This window comes from Nyctereutes procyonoides, unplaced genomic scaffold (genome assembly GCF_905146905.1).
Source record: "Nyctereutes procyonoides isolate TBG_1078 unplaced genomic scaffold, NYPRO_anot_genome, whole genome shotgun sequence".
NCBI lineage: Eukaryota > Metazoa > Chordata > Mammalia > Carnivora > Canidae > Nyctereutes > Nyctereutes procyonoides.
Genome location: NW_026575132.1, coordinates 25,667,635 through 25,686,539, shown reverse-complemented (window position 1 = coordinate 25,686,539; position 18,905 = coordinate 25,667,635). Strand labels below are relative to the sequence as shown.

The following is an 18,905-nucleotide window of genomic DNA, read 5'->3' as shown; positions in this document are numbered from 1 at the left end:
CCTGCTCCCCCTTCCACCACCAATTGTACTTCTGCTCTCCAATCCCCAACTGACTTCACCCCCGAGATTCAGCTCAAATCTCTCCCTGACTGCATGGGGTTGCCCTCACTGACCCCTGTCCCTTAACCCTGGCCAGTTCATCCCACAGTTTGTGGTCTTTGCTGCTGCCCAGTTGACTCTGAGCCTGTGTTGCCCCCCACTGTCTCACACACGTGCCCCTGGACAGGGCACCGTGGTCAGCAATTTTGGGCCTCATGTTGTATGGCCTGCCCAGCTCTTAGTTGGCAGCTGGCCATACCCTACATGCTTAAGGAATGTTTGGAAGCTGGGATTCCTGGGGCTTTCCCTTTCTCAAAGTGGGGTTCCCCTCAGCCATCTGTATGAGAATCATCTAGAAGGGGCTGCTTATCCCAGAGCTTCTGGAGCAAGATCTTAAAATGAATTCTCCAAAGGATGATTTAAGGGCACCCTAAAATGAAAGACGAATTCATAACTTTGGGGAGGGGTCACAGAAACCTCCGTTTCCTGGGCCCACTTCCTACAGCCACTCTGTCTCCCCATCTAGAGGTCTCTGGAAGATAAAAGCATTTTTTTGTGCCAAGCTGTGTCCCTCCATTCCCTGCTCCCAGGGTAGTGACTGGGATGTGTGGCAGTACCTTGGAGTTCCTTGTTGGAGGCAGGCCCACCCAAGGCCACATAGACTTCCCTGATCCCCTCGGCGTCCCGGGAATATTGAGGGATGTGGTGCTTGTGTGCACATCAGCGGAGTGTTGGAGGGGGAAGTGCATAGATCTGAGCTTGGTCCGTTTTATCTCGCACCACAGCTCTTTCCAGCAGTGTCCTCCAATGAACCCTCCTACCGCAGCCTGCTCTTGATCAACAAAGGCTCCATGATGTTGACCTTCAGCTTGGCCCCCCAAAGCAGCTCGGACATCTCCCTGCGGCCCAGCTCGGGCCTCGTGGCCCCCAAGGCCCACCAGATCATCTTCGTCTGTACCTACCCCAAGGGCAACTCCTGGAAGCAGCACATTTTCTACTTGCAGTTTAATTTTTGCCCCCAGTATCTCAAGGTAAAAGGCAGAGCCAGGGGACTGGGTCCTGAGGAGTGGGCTGTAGTTCAGGGCTTTCCTTTTCAAAGCCAGATTCTGAGGTTAGCTTCTGAAGATCCCCTAAAATAGTCAGGGGACTGCTTCTCCCCCAGGAAGTGCCATAGCAGGGAGAAGACCCCTTGGCCACATCTGTGAACAGCTCTCCCACCCTCAGGCCCAGCATATCCACCTCAAGGTGTCTGGGACAAGAAAAGGGGTGCAGAGGTCCCAAAAGAATGAGTGGGGACAATAGTAGGCTCCCATCTACAGGTTGCAGAGGGGTGTATGGGGCTGGGCCAGGGTGGTGGGCCCATGTCTGGCCCATGAAATGGTCTGTACATCCTCTCTCAGTCCCTGAGTTCTTTTCAAGAACTGTCTCCTGGATCGGCCACTACCTCCTCTGCCAGGACAGAAGCTGCTGGTGCCTGGGCTGGAGGAGGGTCTTTTGCTGCCCTCCGCAAGGGGGAAGAGCTGCCCACTCGTGGCTTCTTGGACATGTAGGGGAGCCAGGGCAGCAGGGTGACGTCAGGGCACTGCCCTCCCTCCTCCGGCCCTAGGAGGTAATCATGCAGAGCCGGGAGGAGCCTCTGCAGCTGAAGCTGGACACCTGTAAGAGTGTGTTCTTCAAGCCGACCTGGGTGGGCTGCTCCTCCACCAGCCTCTTCACCTTCCACAACCCCTTGCGTCTGCCCCTGGAGTTTGAATGGAGGATTTCCCAGCAGCACCGGAAGATGCTGGCCGTCCAGCCTGCTCGGGGGCTTATCCAGCCCAGCGACAGCCTTGTGAGTCCTGCCCCACTGCTGGAGGCCCATGCTCCCCTCCGCTTGCTCCCTGCCCCCCAGCCAAGGCACGGACTCGGGGAAGTCTACGTGAGCTTGGGTGGGCTGTGCGCAAGGAGATCCCAGGGCATCTCTCACTCATGCCTATCAAGGGCCGGGCTTACAGTGTGCACCTTCCCATTTAATCTGTGATCCTTTCCCCTGACTTAGAAGTGGAGGTGACTGTTACCACTGTCCTAACCCCCATTTTACAAAGAATGGAAACTTAGAGAAGGAAAAGCCATTTCACTAAGATGATAAATGAGGAGGAGCAGAGCTGACACTTGAACCAGTTTCAAGGGGGCAAAGTCCTGTCTCCATCCATGGTCGTCAAAGCCACGAGATCCTCTGGAGGTGGTTGGGAGCAGCTGGATTTGGGGCCAAATGGTGGATATCATTAAGGTGTGAGGAAGAGGAGTCCTTGAGGCCTCAGCAGCAGTCTGGAAGGGGGACACCAGCTGGGTCCCAAACTAGCAGAGCCCCATTCCCTGGTCGAGGGCTTTAAGGGTTAGTTGGGGGTGGCCAAACTTGGGCCAAGAACCACCAACACGTGGTGTCTGGAAGAACCCAGGTAGTAGTCAGTGAGGCAAGAGACCACTGTTTGAATGGCTCTGGAGTCAGCTTCAAGAGTTCACACTCCAGCTCCCACCAAGCCCCCTCACCAGCCGTGTGACTTTGGGCAAGATCCCCCCACTTCTCTGCCTCCAGTATCTCATCAGAAAATGAGGTACTAAAATAATACCACTGACCTCGTGGGGATAAAGGATGGAGGGGCTGAGGGAGATAACACAGGATGCCTGGCACAGGGTAACCACTCAGAAAGGGGTACCATAGCTTGATACCCTGCAGTGGGACTTCCGACGGCCAGGAGTCCGGGCAGGGATCTGGAGAGCCCCATGCAGCGGTGATCTCTGTGACTGCAGACGCTGACGTGGACCTTCAGTCCTCTGGAGGAGACCAAGTACCTGTTCCGAGTGGGGATGTGGGTCTGGAAAGCCGGTCTGCCCCCGAACACCAAGCCCCCCGCCACCACCCACTACATGCTCCGGCTGGTGGGCGTTGGCATCACCAGCAGCCTCTCCGTGAGTAGGAGAACCCCGGCAGGCGGGCTGGGGAGCTGGGGGCCAGGGCGCAGGTGGGAGGAAGACTCCAGGGTGCCTGGCTCCAAGAGGGCATGGGATGGGAGCCCGCTGGCCCTGCCCTGCCCTGGAGACTCTCTGAGGCCCGGGGTGGGAAAGCCAGGCTGCGGCTGGCTGACTCTGGCCCTCAGGCGAAGGAGAAGGAGCTGGATTTCGGGAACGTGCTGGTGAACAGCACTCAGTCCAGGCTGCTGGTGCTTCTGAACGATGGCAACTGTACCCTTTACTATCGCCTCTACCTGGAGCAGTGCAGCCCCAAGGTCATGGGCAGCAGCCCCCCTGGTACTTGGGCCTGGGCTGGGACTGGGCCCAGGGAGGCAGGCCGTGGGGGACAATGGCTCAAACACAACCGCTAACCAGACCACAGTTTGAGGGCAGGCGGAGCGGGGCTGAAAACTTGGTGCTTCCACCTCTGCAGATGTGTGGCCCTGAGTGGGTGACTCTGAGCCTCAGCTTCCTCATCTTTAAAATGGGGCTGTTGCTGGCACCCACCTCATAGGGCTGCTAGGCGGAGCAGAGTGCTTAGCGGGTGCTGGTGACGCAAGAAATGGTTTCCTCCATCTGCTCTGGGAAGAGGGACTCTGCTCCCTGTTCCTGGCTCTGGGCCTGCTCTCTAGCCAGTGCTCCGCTGGCCCAGGGGAGGGTATCGGGAAAGGAGCAGAAGTAGAGGCCGGGACTCTCTGGTCTGCACTGAGAGCCTCCTCTACCCTCGACCCCGCCGGGTCATCTCTGAGCAGCCTTGCAGCTGGACCGCACAGAGGGCAGCATGCCACCCCGGTCCCGGGACACCATCTGCTTGACTGCCTCTCCCAACCAGCGGTCCCAGTACTCCTGGACGATCAGCTACTCCCTCCTCTCCCACAGAGGTACCTGGGCCATGTGGCAGAGTCGGGGCCAGGGAGGAAGGCGGGAGGAGCGCATGAGCAGGACTGAGGGTCCAGACAGGGCTAGCAGGGTGAGTGTTGGCGTGCGAGGGTGACTCCTTGGGTGGCTGGTGTGTGTGCCCTGTACCAACCACAGCTGCCTGCCAGTGCCTGTGTGTGTGTGTGTGTGTGTGTGTGTGTGTGTGTGTGCCTGCATGCCCCTGAGCTGTGCAGGACTCGGCGTGGAGGGTTCAGAGCAGCACTGTTTCCTGTGGGAACCTTAAGACAAATCCCCCAGCTGCCTTGGGCCTCAGCCTCCTCCTCCGTAAAATGGGGCTATTATCAGCCTACCCCCGGGGCTGCTGGGAGGAGTCCAGGGCAGCACGGAAGAGTGGCTGACACTGTAGACTCGGGCCAGAGTGCCTGGGATTGGCTCCTGATCCCAGCATATATTAGCTGTAATAATCTTGGCAAGTTGTTTAAATCTCCGTCTGCCTCAGTTTCCACATCTGTAAAATGGTGATAATAATGATGCCCAGACCAAAAAAAAAAAAAAAAAAAAAAAAGAATGAAGCACCAAAACGTGAACTTCAAGGATGAACCTCGAAAACGTTAGGCCAGGTGAAGGAAGCCAGTGGCCAAAAGCCACATATTGTGTGAGTCTGTTTATGTGAAATGTCTAGAACAGGCAAATCTATAGGGACAGAAAGTAGATCAGAGGTTGCTGGGGGGGGAGGGCTGGGGAGGGGGGAACGGGGAGCGACAGCTGCTTGGTCCCAGGCTTCCTTTTAGGGATGACAAAATGCTCTAAATTGGATAGTGCTGGTTGCACAGCTCTGAAAATATGAAATCTCTGAATTGTATGTGTTAAAAGGATTAATTTTATGTATATGAATTTTATCTCGATGAAGCTATTAGTGAGGGTCAGTTTGCAAACAAGTAACGGGGTGCATTTAACACAGCGATGCATGTGGAGCACTTCAGACGATGCCTGACACATAGGAAGTACCAGACAAGGCTTGGCTGTTGTCAGGAACGTCCCAGAGCCTGGGAGATGTCTGCTGCTCCTGACAAGGGTCCTGGGCAGGTCGCCAGGGGTCCCACACCTTAGGCTTGCATGCTCTGCCCCAGGGCAGCTGGGAGGTGAGGCCACTCCTCTCCTCCACACCCTTCTCCCCTAGATAACAAGGCTGGGGACAGGCAGGAGCTGTGCCACGTCTTCCTGATGGCCGTGTATCCCTTACTCTCCATCCTGGATGTCTGCTCCATGGGCAGCATCGAGGGCATCACCCGGAAGCACCTGTGGCACCTCTTCTCCCTGGAAAGGCTCAACAGTTACTTGGAGCGTGACCCCACCCCCCAGGAGCTCACCTACAGGGTGCCCACCCGGCACAGGTGAGGCAGGCCAAGGGAAGGGGCAGGGCCTATCTGGGGATGTTCTCGGAGCTTTCTGCCCACACCTCCAGCACCCATCTCCCCTGCAAAGCCTCGCCCATCCCTGGAGGGGCCTGGAGAAGTTAGGGATTGGCTCAAGGTCTGACGGGCTTGCTCCCCCCTGCCCCCCCAAGTCCCACCTGCTAGAAGATGATTGCCCAGCCAGCACCCCCTGGGAGGGCCCCATACTGTCCCCATCTGGCTCTGAATCTGTTTCTCTGCTCCACACAGCACAAGCCAGATCCCCAAGTCTTCACCCCTCTGAAGCTCGACTTCAATTTTGGGGCAGCACCAATAGAGGCCTCCCCTCGGTAGTGCTCCTGGCCCTAAAGAACAGTGGAGTGGTGCCCCTGGACTGGTATGGCAGGCTTGGAGGGGGCTGCTGGGGGGCCTGGGAGACAGGCGCCGGAGGCCTGGTGGCTCTGAGAAGTCTCATTGATGGGGTGGGGAGGCCAGGGTGAGATGGGGGTCACCCATCCGCGCTCCAAACCTGTCGCCTCCGGAGATGTGCATAAGCTCAAGAGGGAGGGGACTGACGGGAGACCGGCACGGTCCTCCTAAGAGCTCAATGAGTGAGAACTACCCTTTGGACACCTGCTGCAGCCTGGCACCGATGTGCAAGCCTTTTCTCCTCCGAGCTTCACACCAACCTTGGGGGAAGGAAGCCCCCTCCGCCGACTCTTTTGCAGACGAAGGCTGAGGACTCGGCTAAGACCGCTCAGCCATAGCGGCCAGAGCCAGGTTCAAAGCCAGATCTGTACCAGATAGTCCTCAAGAAGTCTTCAGACTGCTGCTGTGTACCAGGCACTGTGCTGGGCACCGGGGCTCCACCGCCACAGCTTCGGCTCAGGAGGCCAGGCCTGCATGGGGGCGAGTTAAGACCTCTGGTGGGGAAGGACAGGGACGGGCTGCCATAGAGCCAGTGTCGGGGAGGGTGACGCGGCTCAGCAAAGCCACGTGGGCTGCAGGAAGCCTGAGGCTGTGCCTCTCCAGTCACGGGGGCCTGGGCCTGGAGCCCTGAGCCTGCCAAGTGTGGCCCTTCCTGTGCTCAGCTTTCCTCCCATCGAGGCCCGAACTCGTGCCCAGTAAACATCCTGTTTCCAGGCCAGGTCTTTTCCTTGCTCTTCCTCCCTGCCTCTGCCACGTGTCTTGACTTCCTACTAAATTTCCCTTTGATGACTTCTAATTTTTCGTGCCTAAACGGAGGTGAGAAAGGAGTATACCCAGCTGGGTCGGGCTTGGAGGGGAAAGAGCCAGGGGCCTGGCCTGGGAAAGTAGGCATAGGGGGGTGTGGTGGAGGTTGCTTCTGTGATCTCAGGAAAACTTCCAGCCTGAGCAGTCTTGGGGTGTGGTAGGGGCAGGGATGGGGTGGAGCCTGCATCATTGGGGGTGCAGTGGCTGCCCTCACTCTCTGGATTATTCCTGCCCCTGAGGAGGCTGGCTCTTTATGTGGCTCCTGTCTGAGAAGAGCCAGGACTATGAGTTGCTGAGGGCTCCTGGCCCTGATGACTTGAGGAAGCTTGGCAGGCAGGGCTGCTGGCCTGGTGGGGGAGGCCCAGGCCCGCCTGAGCTCCAGATTGCCATTCACTGGGGCTGTTGGAGTGGCCAGAAGCCAGGCACTACAGGAAAAGCGGCGTTAGTCTGTCCGGGCGTGGAGCAGGGTATTTTGGTGGATTATGCATGCAAGTGTGTTTGTGTAGGAGCAAGCCAGCTCACACTCCGTGTGGAGAGAGTCCAGGTTGCTGGAAACCGAGGCGGGAGGAAACCCAGGCAAGGTGCCCGCTGAGCTGAGCCCATCCATCAGGAGATCATTTGAGGTTCATTCAGGAAGGCAGTCCGTGCTTCTTCCTGGAGTCCAAGCACAGCGAACCTTCCTTGGAAGGCTTAAGTCTCCTCGGCTTTTTGTGTTGTTGTGTTTCCTTTCAATTTCTTAGAAGGCTATTTTTGAAAAATCTAGCCAGTCTCTGCTGAGCTCATAAAGAACAGACTGAAGGTTTTATTCCTGCCAAGACCAGTAAGAAATGGGGAGTGTGGACTTGGCCTGAAGGCAGCAGCAGGCCAGGACAGAGTGACAACCCCCAGGTAGGAGGGGGAGCATCTGAGGAAATAGGAGCCGTAGAGCCCTCCCCACTCCAGGTCTCCTCCTCTGATGCTCAGGGAGACTGAGGGCCTTACAGACATCACATACGCTGGTTAACATCTCCTGCTTCCTCGTGCACTCGTTAGGTCTTGGCTAGATGTTTACTGGGGGCTTCCTAGGCCCGGGCTCCTGGCCTCAAAATCAAGATGCTGACCGGTCCAAGCCTGGCCCTCTGGGTGCCCCAGGAGTCTGGGGTAGGCCAGCTTTTTGGTCCAGAGTGATGTGTGTAGAAGAAAGCTACAACTGAGCTAGACCCACAGCTTAGGGAGAAGGCCAGAGAGGCTGCAAAGAATCTTCTAGACAGGGCAGCCCCAGTGGCGCAGCGGTTTAGCACCGCCTGCAGCCCAGGGTGTGATCCTGGAGACCCAAGATCGAGTCCCACATCGGGCTTCCTGCATGGAGCCTACTTCTCCCTCTGCCTGTGTCTCTGCCTCTCTTCGCTCTCTCTGAATGAATAAATAAATAAATCTTTAAAAAAAAAGAATCTTCTAGACAGAGGGCCTGGTAGGTGCACAGGTAAGATAAAAGGGCTCAGCCTGGCTGGAGCACTGACAGAGAAGGAGAAAGGGGCGCCGAATGTGACTTGGGAGGCAGACAAGGGCCAGGGCATTGGGACCTTGGCATCCTTCTCCCAAGAGTTTGGATTTCTTGGCATTGATGGTGATGTATGTGGGGACAAGGGACAGAGACATGATCTGCCTTCAAGACCTATTGCTCTGGTCTGGGGTCAGGGTGCAAGGTGCAGGGTGCAGGGAGAGAAATGGACTAGCAGCTTGAGGCAAGGGAGCAGGGGCAGGGGCCCACACTACAGAACTGGCAGGGACAAGGGGCTGGGATTATTTGGAGGGGGACTGGGTGGGAAACAGAGGTGTCAAAACTATCCAGATAACCCCAAAGTAGCAAGATCTCCAGTTTATTTATTTTTTAAAAAGATTTTATTTATTTATTCATGAGACACACACACACACACAGAGAGAGAGAGAGAGAGGCAGAGACACAGGCAGATGGAGAAGCAGGCTCCATGCAGGGAGCCCGATGCGGGACCCGATCCCGGGTCTCCAGGATCACGCCCTAGGCTGAAGGCACCGCTAAACCGCTGAGCCACCCGGGTGGCCCAAGATCTCCAGTTTAGTCGCTGATCTGATCGGTATCCCCTGGATAAAATGACAAAAGCAGTTTATTCACCTATCAAAAGACACAAAGGTGATGGAAGAAAAGCAAGAAACTCCCCAGCTCCCAACCCGTGTCCACTCTTCTGGGGTCACCAGGGTTTGGAGGGGGCTTCTGCCCTCAGCACACATACAGCACACACGCACCATCACAGCCCTGAGCACACGTACAGCACACATGCTCCAACACAGCCCTGAGCACACGTACAGCACACACGCATGAATTCAAGTTACCCTTAAATTTTTTTTACAGTAACAGCACGATGCTGTACTTACAGCCTTCTGCTCAGCATTAGATCAGTAACATTTTCACTCGTCATTATGCCAATAACATTCCTTTCAGATCAATACAGATCAGTGCACAAAACTCTTCACTCTTTTTTTTAAGGTTTTATTTATTCATGAGAGAGAGAGAGAGACAGAGAGAGAGAGAGGCAGAGACACAGGAAGAGGGAGAAGCAGGCTCCAGGCAGGGAGCTCGATGAGGGACTCGATCCCAAGCCCAGGATCATGCCCTGAGCTGAAGGCAGATGCCCAACCACTGAGCCACCCAGGCATTCCTCTTCACTCTTTTTTAAAAAGATGTTTTATCTATTCATTTGAGAGAAAGAGAGCACAAACAGGGGGAGAGGCAGAGGGAGAAGCAAGCTTCCTGCTGAGCAGTGAGCTGGACTTGGGGCTCCATCACAGGACCCCGAGATCATGACCTGAGCCAAAGGTGGGCCCTTAACTCTCTTTTTAATACTTGCAAAATATTCCATAATATGAATGGCTCTTAAATTATTAAACTAATCCTGTCCTGGATGACATTAGTTGTTCCCAGTGATTTTTTTTTTGCCACTACAAAGAAACCTGTAATAAACCTGTGTGTGTGTGTGTGTGTGTGTAATAAACACCTGTGTGTGTGTGTGTGTGGTGTGTGTGTGTGTGCACGTGCACACATGCATTTATTCCTGGAGATTAGTTCCCTAGGAGAGAATTTGTGAGTCAAAGGGCATGGGCAGTTTTTATTCTAGTAGATGCTGTCAAAATCCCTATAACAAAAGGTGGCAGCAGTGCCTTCCCTGCCTCCCTGTTTGAAGGTGTCTGCTCTTTCTAAACTTAGCAGCATCGAGTGGAACTGTTTATCAAGCTTCTGATAGGAAAATATTTAAGACTGATTTGGGGGAATCTCGATTTGCATTTCCTCCACTCTTTGTTGAGCATTTCCCATTTGGCCTGCTCCCCGTTCATGCCTTCTGCCCAGGTTGAGGCCACTTCTGTGCCCTGTCTCTACAAGGGAAGGGAGTCCTCCTTTTCAGGTTGTAACCTGGGGACTCCCTGGCTGCTTGTTTTGTCAACCAGCTGGAGTGCAGTTTCCTACATGAGGCATTTTGGGGAGCACTAAGTCTATGCCCAGACTTTCTCCAGGTGCAAGAGTGCCAGCTCTGCTGGGGCACAGGTTCTCTGCCCTGGGCCCACACTGGCCTGGGCACCCTTCCTCTCGGGGGCTCCTGGTTGGTGGTTGGTGCTGCTGGCATTTTTAACGGCTTCACCTGGCCCTTCCTAAGAGCTTAGTCACACAACCTGCCCCCTCCGCCCCAGGATTAGTGGCTAGCTAGGTCAAAGTCACTCACATACCCAGGTAGTCCTCTTCAGCCCCTGTTACCCACAATAGAAGCCCCAGTCTCTACTTCCCCACATCATCAGCAGGGACCTGCTGCTCTTCCCGGGTTTGGGGGCTGTTATGAAGTGAGAACCCACTAGAGCTGCGTTTGCTCAGCCACGGACGGGGCCGCTTACCTAACCCGGGGAGGGAGTAGGAGCAGCTTCCACCCACCCAACCTGCAGCCCAGCGCTCCCACCTCTCTGGTCCAGGAGGCTTCACTCCACCTTTGCACCCCTCTTCCAGGGCCTTCCTCTTTCCAAGTGACCAGCAGATTGACCTGGAGCTGTGGGCAGAACAAGCAGAGTTTGACCGCATGGAGCTGCACCAAATGCGTGTGCAGGACAACTGCATCTTCTCCATCAGCCCCAAGGCTGGGAGCCTGAGTCCCGGGCAGGAGCAGGTGGTGGAACTCAAATACAGGTGCTCCCTCCGCTGTCTGCCCTACACTTCCGGTCCTGGAGAATCCCCACCACCACCACTGCACCCTGTCCCTTCTCCTGGTCGCCTGGAGGAGCTTGGCCTTGCACTCTGTGACCCCAGGGTACCCTAAGCGCCCACCACCAATGGACGATGCTGCCCACCCACTTGGAGGGAGGTTTCACTTCCCTCTTGCCCTGTCCCAACTCAGGGGGTTTCCACTTGCTCCCAGCAGCTAGTGGCCTCAAAGCCTCTCTTGCTTGTACCGGGGCTCAGGAACTCAGCCCAGACTTGTCCCCTCTCTTCCAGCCACCTGTTTATTGGCACCGATCGCCTCCCAGTGCTCTTCAAGGTGTCCTATGGCCGGGAGATCCTGGTGAGACCCCAGACCTCATCCTGTCCTGGGCACCCAAGAGAGGAGCAGGGAACCGTGCACCCCCCACCTCCCACCCCGGGAAGCTAGGGTCGAGATCTTTCTGCTGAGTGCTTTATTTCCTCCCAGGGAAGGATGGTAAACTCATGGGCTTTCTATTTCCAGCTAAATTTCATAGGTGTGACAGTGAGGCTGGAGCAAAAGTACGTACACTTCACCTCCACTAGCCACCAGTTCATCCCTGTACCCATCGGAGACACACTGCCCCCAAGGCAGGTCAGTGGGCCCCACTGTCCTGGTTACCGAGAAGTCTAAGCACTGATCTCTGAGTATCCCCCATTAGCCCTTTCCCAGGTGACAAAGACCCTGCCCTCCAGAAGCCCTCGCTCTTAGAGGTGGGGCAACGGGTGGGACCCTGAGTTTGGGCAACTAGGAGAGATCCAAGGTGAGAGGCTTCCACTTCCTGAGGCCTGGTGCTGAGCCCTTTGCCAGGCCTTGTTCTGGTGCAAAAGCAGGGGCTTCTCTCCTCTGGCATAGGATTCTTTGAATGTCTTTGACCATGAATCACCCTGATATATTTTGGGTAATAACCCAGTAAGTACATACGTGCACATATAACTAAAACAAAGCTCATAAATCAGTATGTGCACTACTACATGCAAAGTGTTCTGATATTTTCTGTTTTTAAGTTATTCTGTCCCATTTCTTACATGCTAGATATGACCTGCTAAATTGGCTTCATGACCTGTTCACGGATAGGTCTCAGCCCCAGTTTGAAAAATCACTGCTCCAGGAAGGACATTTTTCTGCAGTATGGAAAACCAGACTATGAACCCTTGCAAAGCTATAGAATTTTCTTTATTAAGTAGAGTGAATTGGGTTCCTTGGCTCTGAAAATGTACACTGGAAATCTCCCACAGGGGGACAAAATATTTTCCCAAACATGCCGTAGCTGTGACATTTCTAAGGATTGAAAAGTCCTTGTATTTCTGAGCGGAGGCCTCTGGTCATCTAGCCAGCAGTCAGAGGAATGGGCTTTCTGGCCATGAAAGGATGGGACCCCCTGGCCCCAACCTCTGTTTGCTTCCCTACAACAGCTTCTACCCTACTGGTTTCCTTGAAGCCCCACCCAAGGCTACAGGAGCCCAGGTCCTTGAAAAGGAAGGCAAAGACTCAATGTCCCCTGGAAAGCTTCCCTTGAGAGACTAGACCACTCCCCTGTGGCCCTGAACACAGACAATGGAAAATGGGTCTGGAGCCAGGAGACCTAATTGTGCCTCCAGCCAATATCCACAACTGTGGCCAAGCTTCCTCTTTGATTCATGAGATGACGACAGATTGTGGCCTGGATCCACCAGAGGGCTGCGGAAGTAGAAGTGAACAGATTTAATTTACATTTTGGAGGCAGAATCATTGGGACTTGCTGGGGCTAGATTGGGAAAGTGGGAGAAAGGGAGGGATTGAGATGTACTGAATTCCTAGTTTGAGCATTTACTGAAAAGAGTTACCCTGGGGGTAGAAATAGGCTTTCTAGTGAAGAGTTTGGTTTTTACCAAATCTGAGATGCCTATAAGACAATCAGTGGCCGGTGAGGGGGCAGGAGGGCTTGTCAAGCGGAAGTTGGATACCAGGTCTGGAGCTCAGAGGATGACCCAGGCTAGAGAAATATCAGCATATTCAGGAGTGGGTGCTGGGAATGATGAGGGGGCAAGACCTAGATCCAGACGAACTGTTGGCTCTCTCTGGCTTCCATTTTTTTCATCTTAAAATGAAGGATTGGCCCAGAAGATCCCTGGTTTCTTCCAGGACATTCTATGATTCCCACACTTTGGAGTTAGTCTTGGGGGGCCCCATAGCTTCCTTCCCCTACCTCATCTGCCTTTAAGCAGGACTGCCTCTGAGGACAGATGTGGAAAGTGGCAGCCTCCCTGGTGATTAGAACAAGAGCCTAGAAGATGCTGAAGGGTCTGGAGGGTGCATGCATGGACACTTCTGTAAATCCCAATACTACAGACGTGAGCGATAGTGCCCCCTTATATCTTGACAAAGGTGAATTAAGAGTAAATAAGGATTACAGATTATCTTAAAATGTCACAGGCTGAAAATATAGTTACATACTTCTTGGGTGATCAAGTGATAAGGGAAATCAGAGGTTGTCAGGGAGCCCTAGGCTGTAAGAGTGACATCATGATCAGCCTGCCCTCCTGCAGTGGACACAGAACCCCAGGCTCTGTGCATTGCAGCCCTGGGCTGGTATGAAGACTTCATTATTCCTGCCCTCCTACAGATTTATGAGCTGTATAATGGTGGCTCGGTGCCCGTGACTTATGAGATCCAGACCAACATCCTGTCGCAGGTTCAGGAAAAAAATTTCGATCACCCCATCTTCTGCTGCCTCAACCCCAAGGGGAAGATCCAGCCAGGCACAACTGCTCAGGTCTTGTGGATCTTCTCACCTATTGAGGCCAAGACCTACACGGTGAGCAGCAGCCCAGGCTGATTAAGGATGGAGGTTGGTGTTGGCCTCCTTGGCAAGCTTTGCTCTGACTAGTCTCTTCCCCGCCCTCCTAACTTCCCAGGTGGATGTGCCCATACACATCCTGGGGTGGAACTCAGCCGTCATCCACTTCCAGGGAGTGGGCTATGATCCCCATGTCATGGGGGACACAGCCCCATTCCACAACATCTCCTCTTGGGATGACAACTCCATACATCCTAGGCTGATGGTTCCTGGACAGGTAGGAGAGGGAAGGGAGGTAGGAAGGCCTGGGACCTAGGAGGAGCCTTAGACCCCCGGGGCGGCCACTGCAGAGGGATGAGGAAGCCGGGAAAGAAATGTGATGGAGGAGGCAGGGGAGGGATGCAGAGGTGAAGCCTGGAACCAGCCCTCATCCGGAGCTAGGAGGCCGCACCGGCTCCATGAGAGGCTTACTCTGCCACCTAGTGCCCATAGGTGTTCCTGCTCAAGTCACTCTGGGCATTGGGATGGAGATATTGGAAGGGGTAGAAGGAAGTTCTCCCATTTTTGGCTGTAAGGTATTATCTTCATACAGAACAGCCCCTCCCTGTACCTAGATGTTTGCTGTAAGATATCTAGAGTCAACAGCACCATCTTTAGTTCAAACACAGCTCACTGTTGGGACATCTGACCTATTCATCCATCCATCCATCCATCCCTCCATCCATCCAACTCCTCCCATTGGCCCACATGCCCATCTACTCATCCATCCATCCATCCATCCATCCATCTATTCATCCATCCATCCACTTCTCCAACCATCCTTCCATACAGCCACCCAGTCACTATATACCTATATATCTTCCTGTTCACCCTTCCACTCCTACTGTTTTTGGACTCTAGCTGCATGCTCAGCACTGCGGAGGACACGAAGAAGAGCCAGACAAGGTCTCAGCCCTGGAGACACTCAGGGTCCCTGCAGAGAGAAAGTGCCCCTTCCATGTGGTGTTTCCAGAGCCCCTGCTCTTCTGTTCCCAGTAAAGATGCCAACAGCTCACCCCCCCCCCATTAAGTTTACAACCATCCATCAGGGATTCAAATTATGTTGGCTTGAGTTCTGTCTTCCCCAAGGAAAAATTTTTAAAAGATCTTACTTATTTATTCATGAGAGACGGAGAAAGAGGCAGAGACACAGGCAGAGGGGGAAGCAGGCTCTCCGTAAGAGCCCAATGTGGGACTCGATCCCGGACCCTGGGAACACCCCCTGAGTCAAAGGCTCAACCGCTGAGCCACCCAGGCGTCCCCCTAAGCAAATTCTTTTTTTTTTCCCCTAAGCAAATTCTGTTTGCTCAGCCCTCCCAAGCCTATTTTAATGGTCAAAAGCATAGGCTTTAGAGTGAGACTGTCTTGGGTTATTCCCGCTATGCCTGTAAGAGACTTTTGGAAAAAAATTTATGCTCTCTAAACCTTAGCAGCTCATCTGTAAAGTGGGGACAATTATTATATATGTATACCCCAGGGCCATGGTGAGGATCAAATGACTGAACTGTCTACCATGGTACCTGGACTGCTGAAAGCACTCAGTGACTGGTAGTGTTTGCTATGGTTATGATGTCTTCACCTCCCAAAGTGGCTGTTGTGTTGTCTCCACCAACAGAATGTCTTCCTGTCCCAGTCTCATATCTCCCTGGGAAACATTCCTGTGCAGAGCAAGTGTAGCCGCCTGCTGTTCCTTAACAACATCTCCAAGAATGAGACAATTGTCTTTGAGTGGCAGCTGAAGCCTCTAGAGTTTGGGGAGGTGAGAGTGCCCTATTCCCACAGAATTAGAACCTCTAGCAGGGCTCAAGATCCATCTCACCCCATCCCAGGCCACTCCATCCCACCCCATTCCATCCCATCTTGACCCCTCTCCATCGCACTGAATCCCACCCCATCTTATCCCACTATATCCTATCCTATCCCATCCCATTTCACCCTACTCCATCCCATCCCTGTGAAGCTCCAGAGACCTCTTCCCCAAAACAAACAGGTGTCTGTGAGTCCCATGACAGGGAAGGTGGCTCCTGAAGAGACAATTCCATTCGTGGTGACCCTGAAGGCCTCAGTGCATGCCAGCTTCTACAGCATGGACCTGGTGTGCAAGGTGGGACCAGCACCAGAGAGAAGCTGGGATGGAGCATAGCTCCCACTCCTGGGATGTGTGTGGGCTATGAGATCTGCAGACCTCCACAGAAAGACAGAGGCCAGCCCCTGGAGGAATGGGGAGGGGGAAGGGGTTCCACAGGACACAAGTCCTCCAGACCTTGACCTTCTCCTTGTCCTGGGCTACAGGTGTATCGGCAGGACCTCCTGAACCAGTACCATAAGGAACTTCAGGAGTGGAAGGATGAGGAAATGCGGCAGGAAGTGGAGTTTACCATCACAGATAGGAAAGTGAAGGTGAGGAGGCCAGAGTGGGCCTTGAACACCACAGATCTTTCTGACTGGCCTTACCAAGGTGCACAGAGGTGGTGATGTGAGGTGGTCCTACATGTAAAACCAGCCAGCCCTGTCCCACATTAGCTTGCTTTCATTAGACCAAGCATAGCATCTCCCCAAGAGACTCTCTTCTGGATAGAGGACTGGCTGGCCATTCCCTGCCTCTTGTAGCCAGTGTTGACGGGTGCCTGCTGAGTGCCAGGCACTGGGGACCCAGGGGAGACAAGACAGCTCACTTTCTTTTTTTAAAAAAAATTATTTATTTATTTATTCACAAGAGACACACAGAGAGAGGCAGAGACACAGGCAGAGGGAGAAGCAGGTTCCCTGTGGGGAGCCTGATGCAGGACTCAATCCCAGGACCCCAAGATCACGCCCTGAGCCGAAGGCAGATGCTCAATTGCTGAGCCACCCAGGCCTCCCAACAGCTCACCTTCTGATGGAAGATGGTGTGGGTCAGGGGTTTCAGGGCCAGGCTCTGGAAACCAGTTATCCAGTTTTGATTCTTGGCTTTGATAATTTCTAATTCTGGGATCTTGGTCAAGTTACTTAACATCTCAGTCCCTCAACTGTAAAATAAGGGGAATATGACATCTGGGATTGACAGGATAATCCAGGGGCAACTGGTGTTGCAGTCAGTGAAGTGTCCAACTCTTGGTTTCAGCTCAGGTCATGATCTCAGGGTTATGGGATCGAGGTTGAACTCCACCCTCAGCAGGAAGTCTGCTTGAGACTCACTCTCTCCTTTTCCCTCTGCCCCTCCCCTCCCTGCTCACATGAGTATATGCGCACACTCTCTCAAATACATAAATAAATCTTAAAAAGAGAGAGAGAGAGAACCCAGAAGTGGGACACAAATGAGACAAGATTGGCCATGAGCTGCTGATGGGTGGGTAATGTGGTGGGTAATGGAGGACTCTGTACGTTCTCTCTACTTTTCTGTACATTTGAAATTGCCCATATGAAGAGGATTAAAAATGAAAGTTCAAAAATATTTTGAATGCAAGTAAAATAATGCCTGCTTCACAGCATTGTGGTGAGGATTGGATGAGTTAAAGCATGCAAAGAGCCTGCAACAGTGCCTGGCATCCAGTAAATGCACTAAACGACTACTAGTATTTGTAGGGAAGACAGAGAATAAACATGAGACAAAACAGCCTCTTCTGACCCTTCTCATTTCCCAGCCTCCCTATGCTGGTCTTCTTGCACCTTGATCACCTCTGCACTCACCACACTCAACCCCCAGGGAGGAGGCACTGCTTCCCTCTGAAGCTGTGGCCCAACTATGAATGCAAATCATGTCTGCAGGGTGTGGGAGAAGGGATTTCTGAATTAAATCTTAATGAAGGAGAGCATTTCCTTATCACACCAAGCTGCAAAGCTCCGAGGCACAAGGACAAGCACCCTTGGTACAGCCTGCATATATTTGGTGGAATCTCCTTTCCTTTGAGTGATCTGATTTTCCTTGCAGTCTGCAGGCAGCACTTCCCTAAGGAAGGTCCTGGAAGGGGGTGTGGCTGAGAGTTGGGTGAGAGCAAGAGGGCAGCAGGTCCCGGCATGGGCTTCCAGCCGCCCATGGGTGGACAGGAAAGGTAGGAAGAGGGGAGTCCCTCTAGGCTTCTCGTATCCCAAGCATGGGTCTCCTTGCTTCCACAGGAAGCGGGATACTGTAGAGCCTGTGCACCTATGAGGAAGTACGAGGTGAGCTCATAAGCCCCATCTCCTTGGGATAAATTGAAAGGTCCTTGCTTGCTTCCAGAGATACCTCCAACTGCTGGCCCAGCCTCCTGGAAGGGAGGGATGGAAGTGGGGTGGGATCACACTTGCATTTGGCCCAAAAGGCCTGGTTGGGGCTAGGGACCCATCGGTGAGGGAATGATGTCCCCAAACCCCTGTCATCCATCTCTCCTCCTTTCCAAAGACGCTGCCCCCCATCAGGAATCAGCAGCCTCTCAACCGGCCTGCCAGCTGGAACCTTAAGATCCCAAAGAAGATAAACTGGTTCTGTCCCCAGTTGCCCTCGCCAGACATGCTGTACTTGGGCCTCACGGCCCGTGCTCATGCCACTGACTACTTCCTAGCAAACTTCTCTGACTTTCCCCGCCACTTCTTGCACCGGTGAACTCTCAGGGAGGGAGGGGTCTCTGCCCCCTGGGGACCCCAGCTAGGCCTCCTGCCCCACCTCCTTCCTTCCTTTTCCAACTTGGAGCCTCTCCAGGTCCTGTTGCCAACTCTGAGGCTTGGGCTTGAGTCCCCAAATGCAGTAGCACTACATGTGGGCCAAGGTGGGAGGTGGGGGTGCTGTCCCAAGCTCATCTATGTTCTTAGGACTTCATGGCCACCACCATTGCTCATGAACCCACCCACCCCCATCTCCCAACCCCCCACATGGTGGCTTACTCAGCCCACTCAGAATGTCACGGCCTGCTCCAGGGAGCTGCCAAAGAGAAAGTGCCCCAGGGAGGAGTTGGAGGCTTCTGAGGAAGAATCCCCAGACAAGTGGGCCACTGTCTCCAAGCAGGAAAAGCAGCTCCTGATTGACTGTCTCACCACCATCATCAGGTGACCCCCTGGACCCTCACCATCCCCCTCATCTTGTCAGCTCATTCAGCCAACTCTGTGTCCACCCATGGTCCCTGAAATCCCAGCCCTGAAAAACAGAACTTCCTTACAAGATCCTTTCACTGGTGGCCCCAGGCCCTGCAGGATGGGGCAGCTCTGATGGAGCTGGCTAGAAGGATCCTGAGGTCTGTCCTGTCCAGGGCTAGTAGATAAGGTCTGAGCCAGTTCACTGTCTCCCCAGGCCTCCTGTTGCTTATCTGTGTAACTCTGACCTCTTGGTTCTACCTCTAAGGACCCATGGGGCCCAGAGATGCC

At 53.8% G+C, this 18,905-nt stretch overlaps 1 protein-coding gene across 1 annotated transcript in view; it reads left to right on the top strand.

Annotated features, from left to right (window-relative positions):
- CFAP65 (cilia and flagella associated protein 65) overlaps positions 1–18,905 on the top strand; it is a 32,425-nt gene that overhangs the window by 11,828 nt on the left and 1,692 nt on the right. The window contains 20 exon segments of the mRNA XM_055345432.1: positions 825–1,070; positions 1,646–1,870; positions 2,830–2,988; positions 3,177–3,327; positions 3,783–3,911; positions 5,090–5,303; positions 5,574–5,587; positions 5,590–5,643; positions 5,646–5,700; positions 10,543–10,719; positions 11,026–11,092; positions 11,255–11,365; positions 13,377–13,568; positions 13,669–13,827; positions 15,205–15,348; positions 15,580–15,693; positions 15,882–15,989; positions 17,685–17,729; positions 17,950–18,146; positions 18,462–18,590. Coding sequence (XP_055201407.1) covers positions 825–1,070; positions 1,646–1,870; positions 2,830–2,988; positions 3,177–3,327; positions 3,783–3,911; positions 5,090–5,303; positions 5,574–5,587; positions 5,590–5,643; positions 5,646–5,700; positions 10,543–10,719; positions 11,026–11,092; positions 11,255–11,365; positions 13,377–13,568; positions 13,669–13,827; positions 15,205–15,348; positions 15,580–15,693; positions 15,882–15,989; positions 17,685–17,729; positions 17,950–18,146; positions 18,462–18,590 — 2,690 coding nt within the window.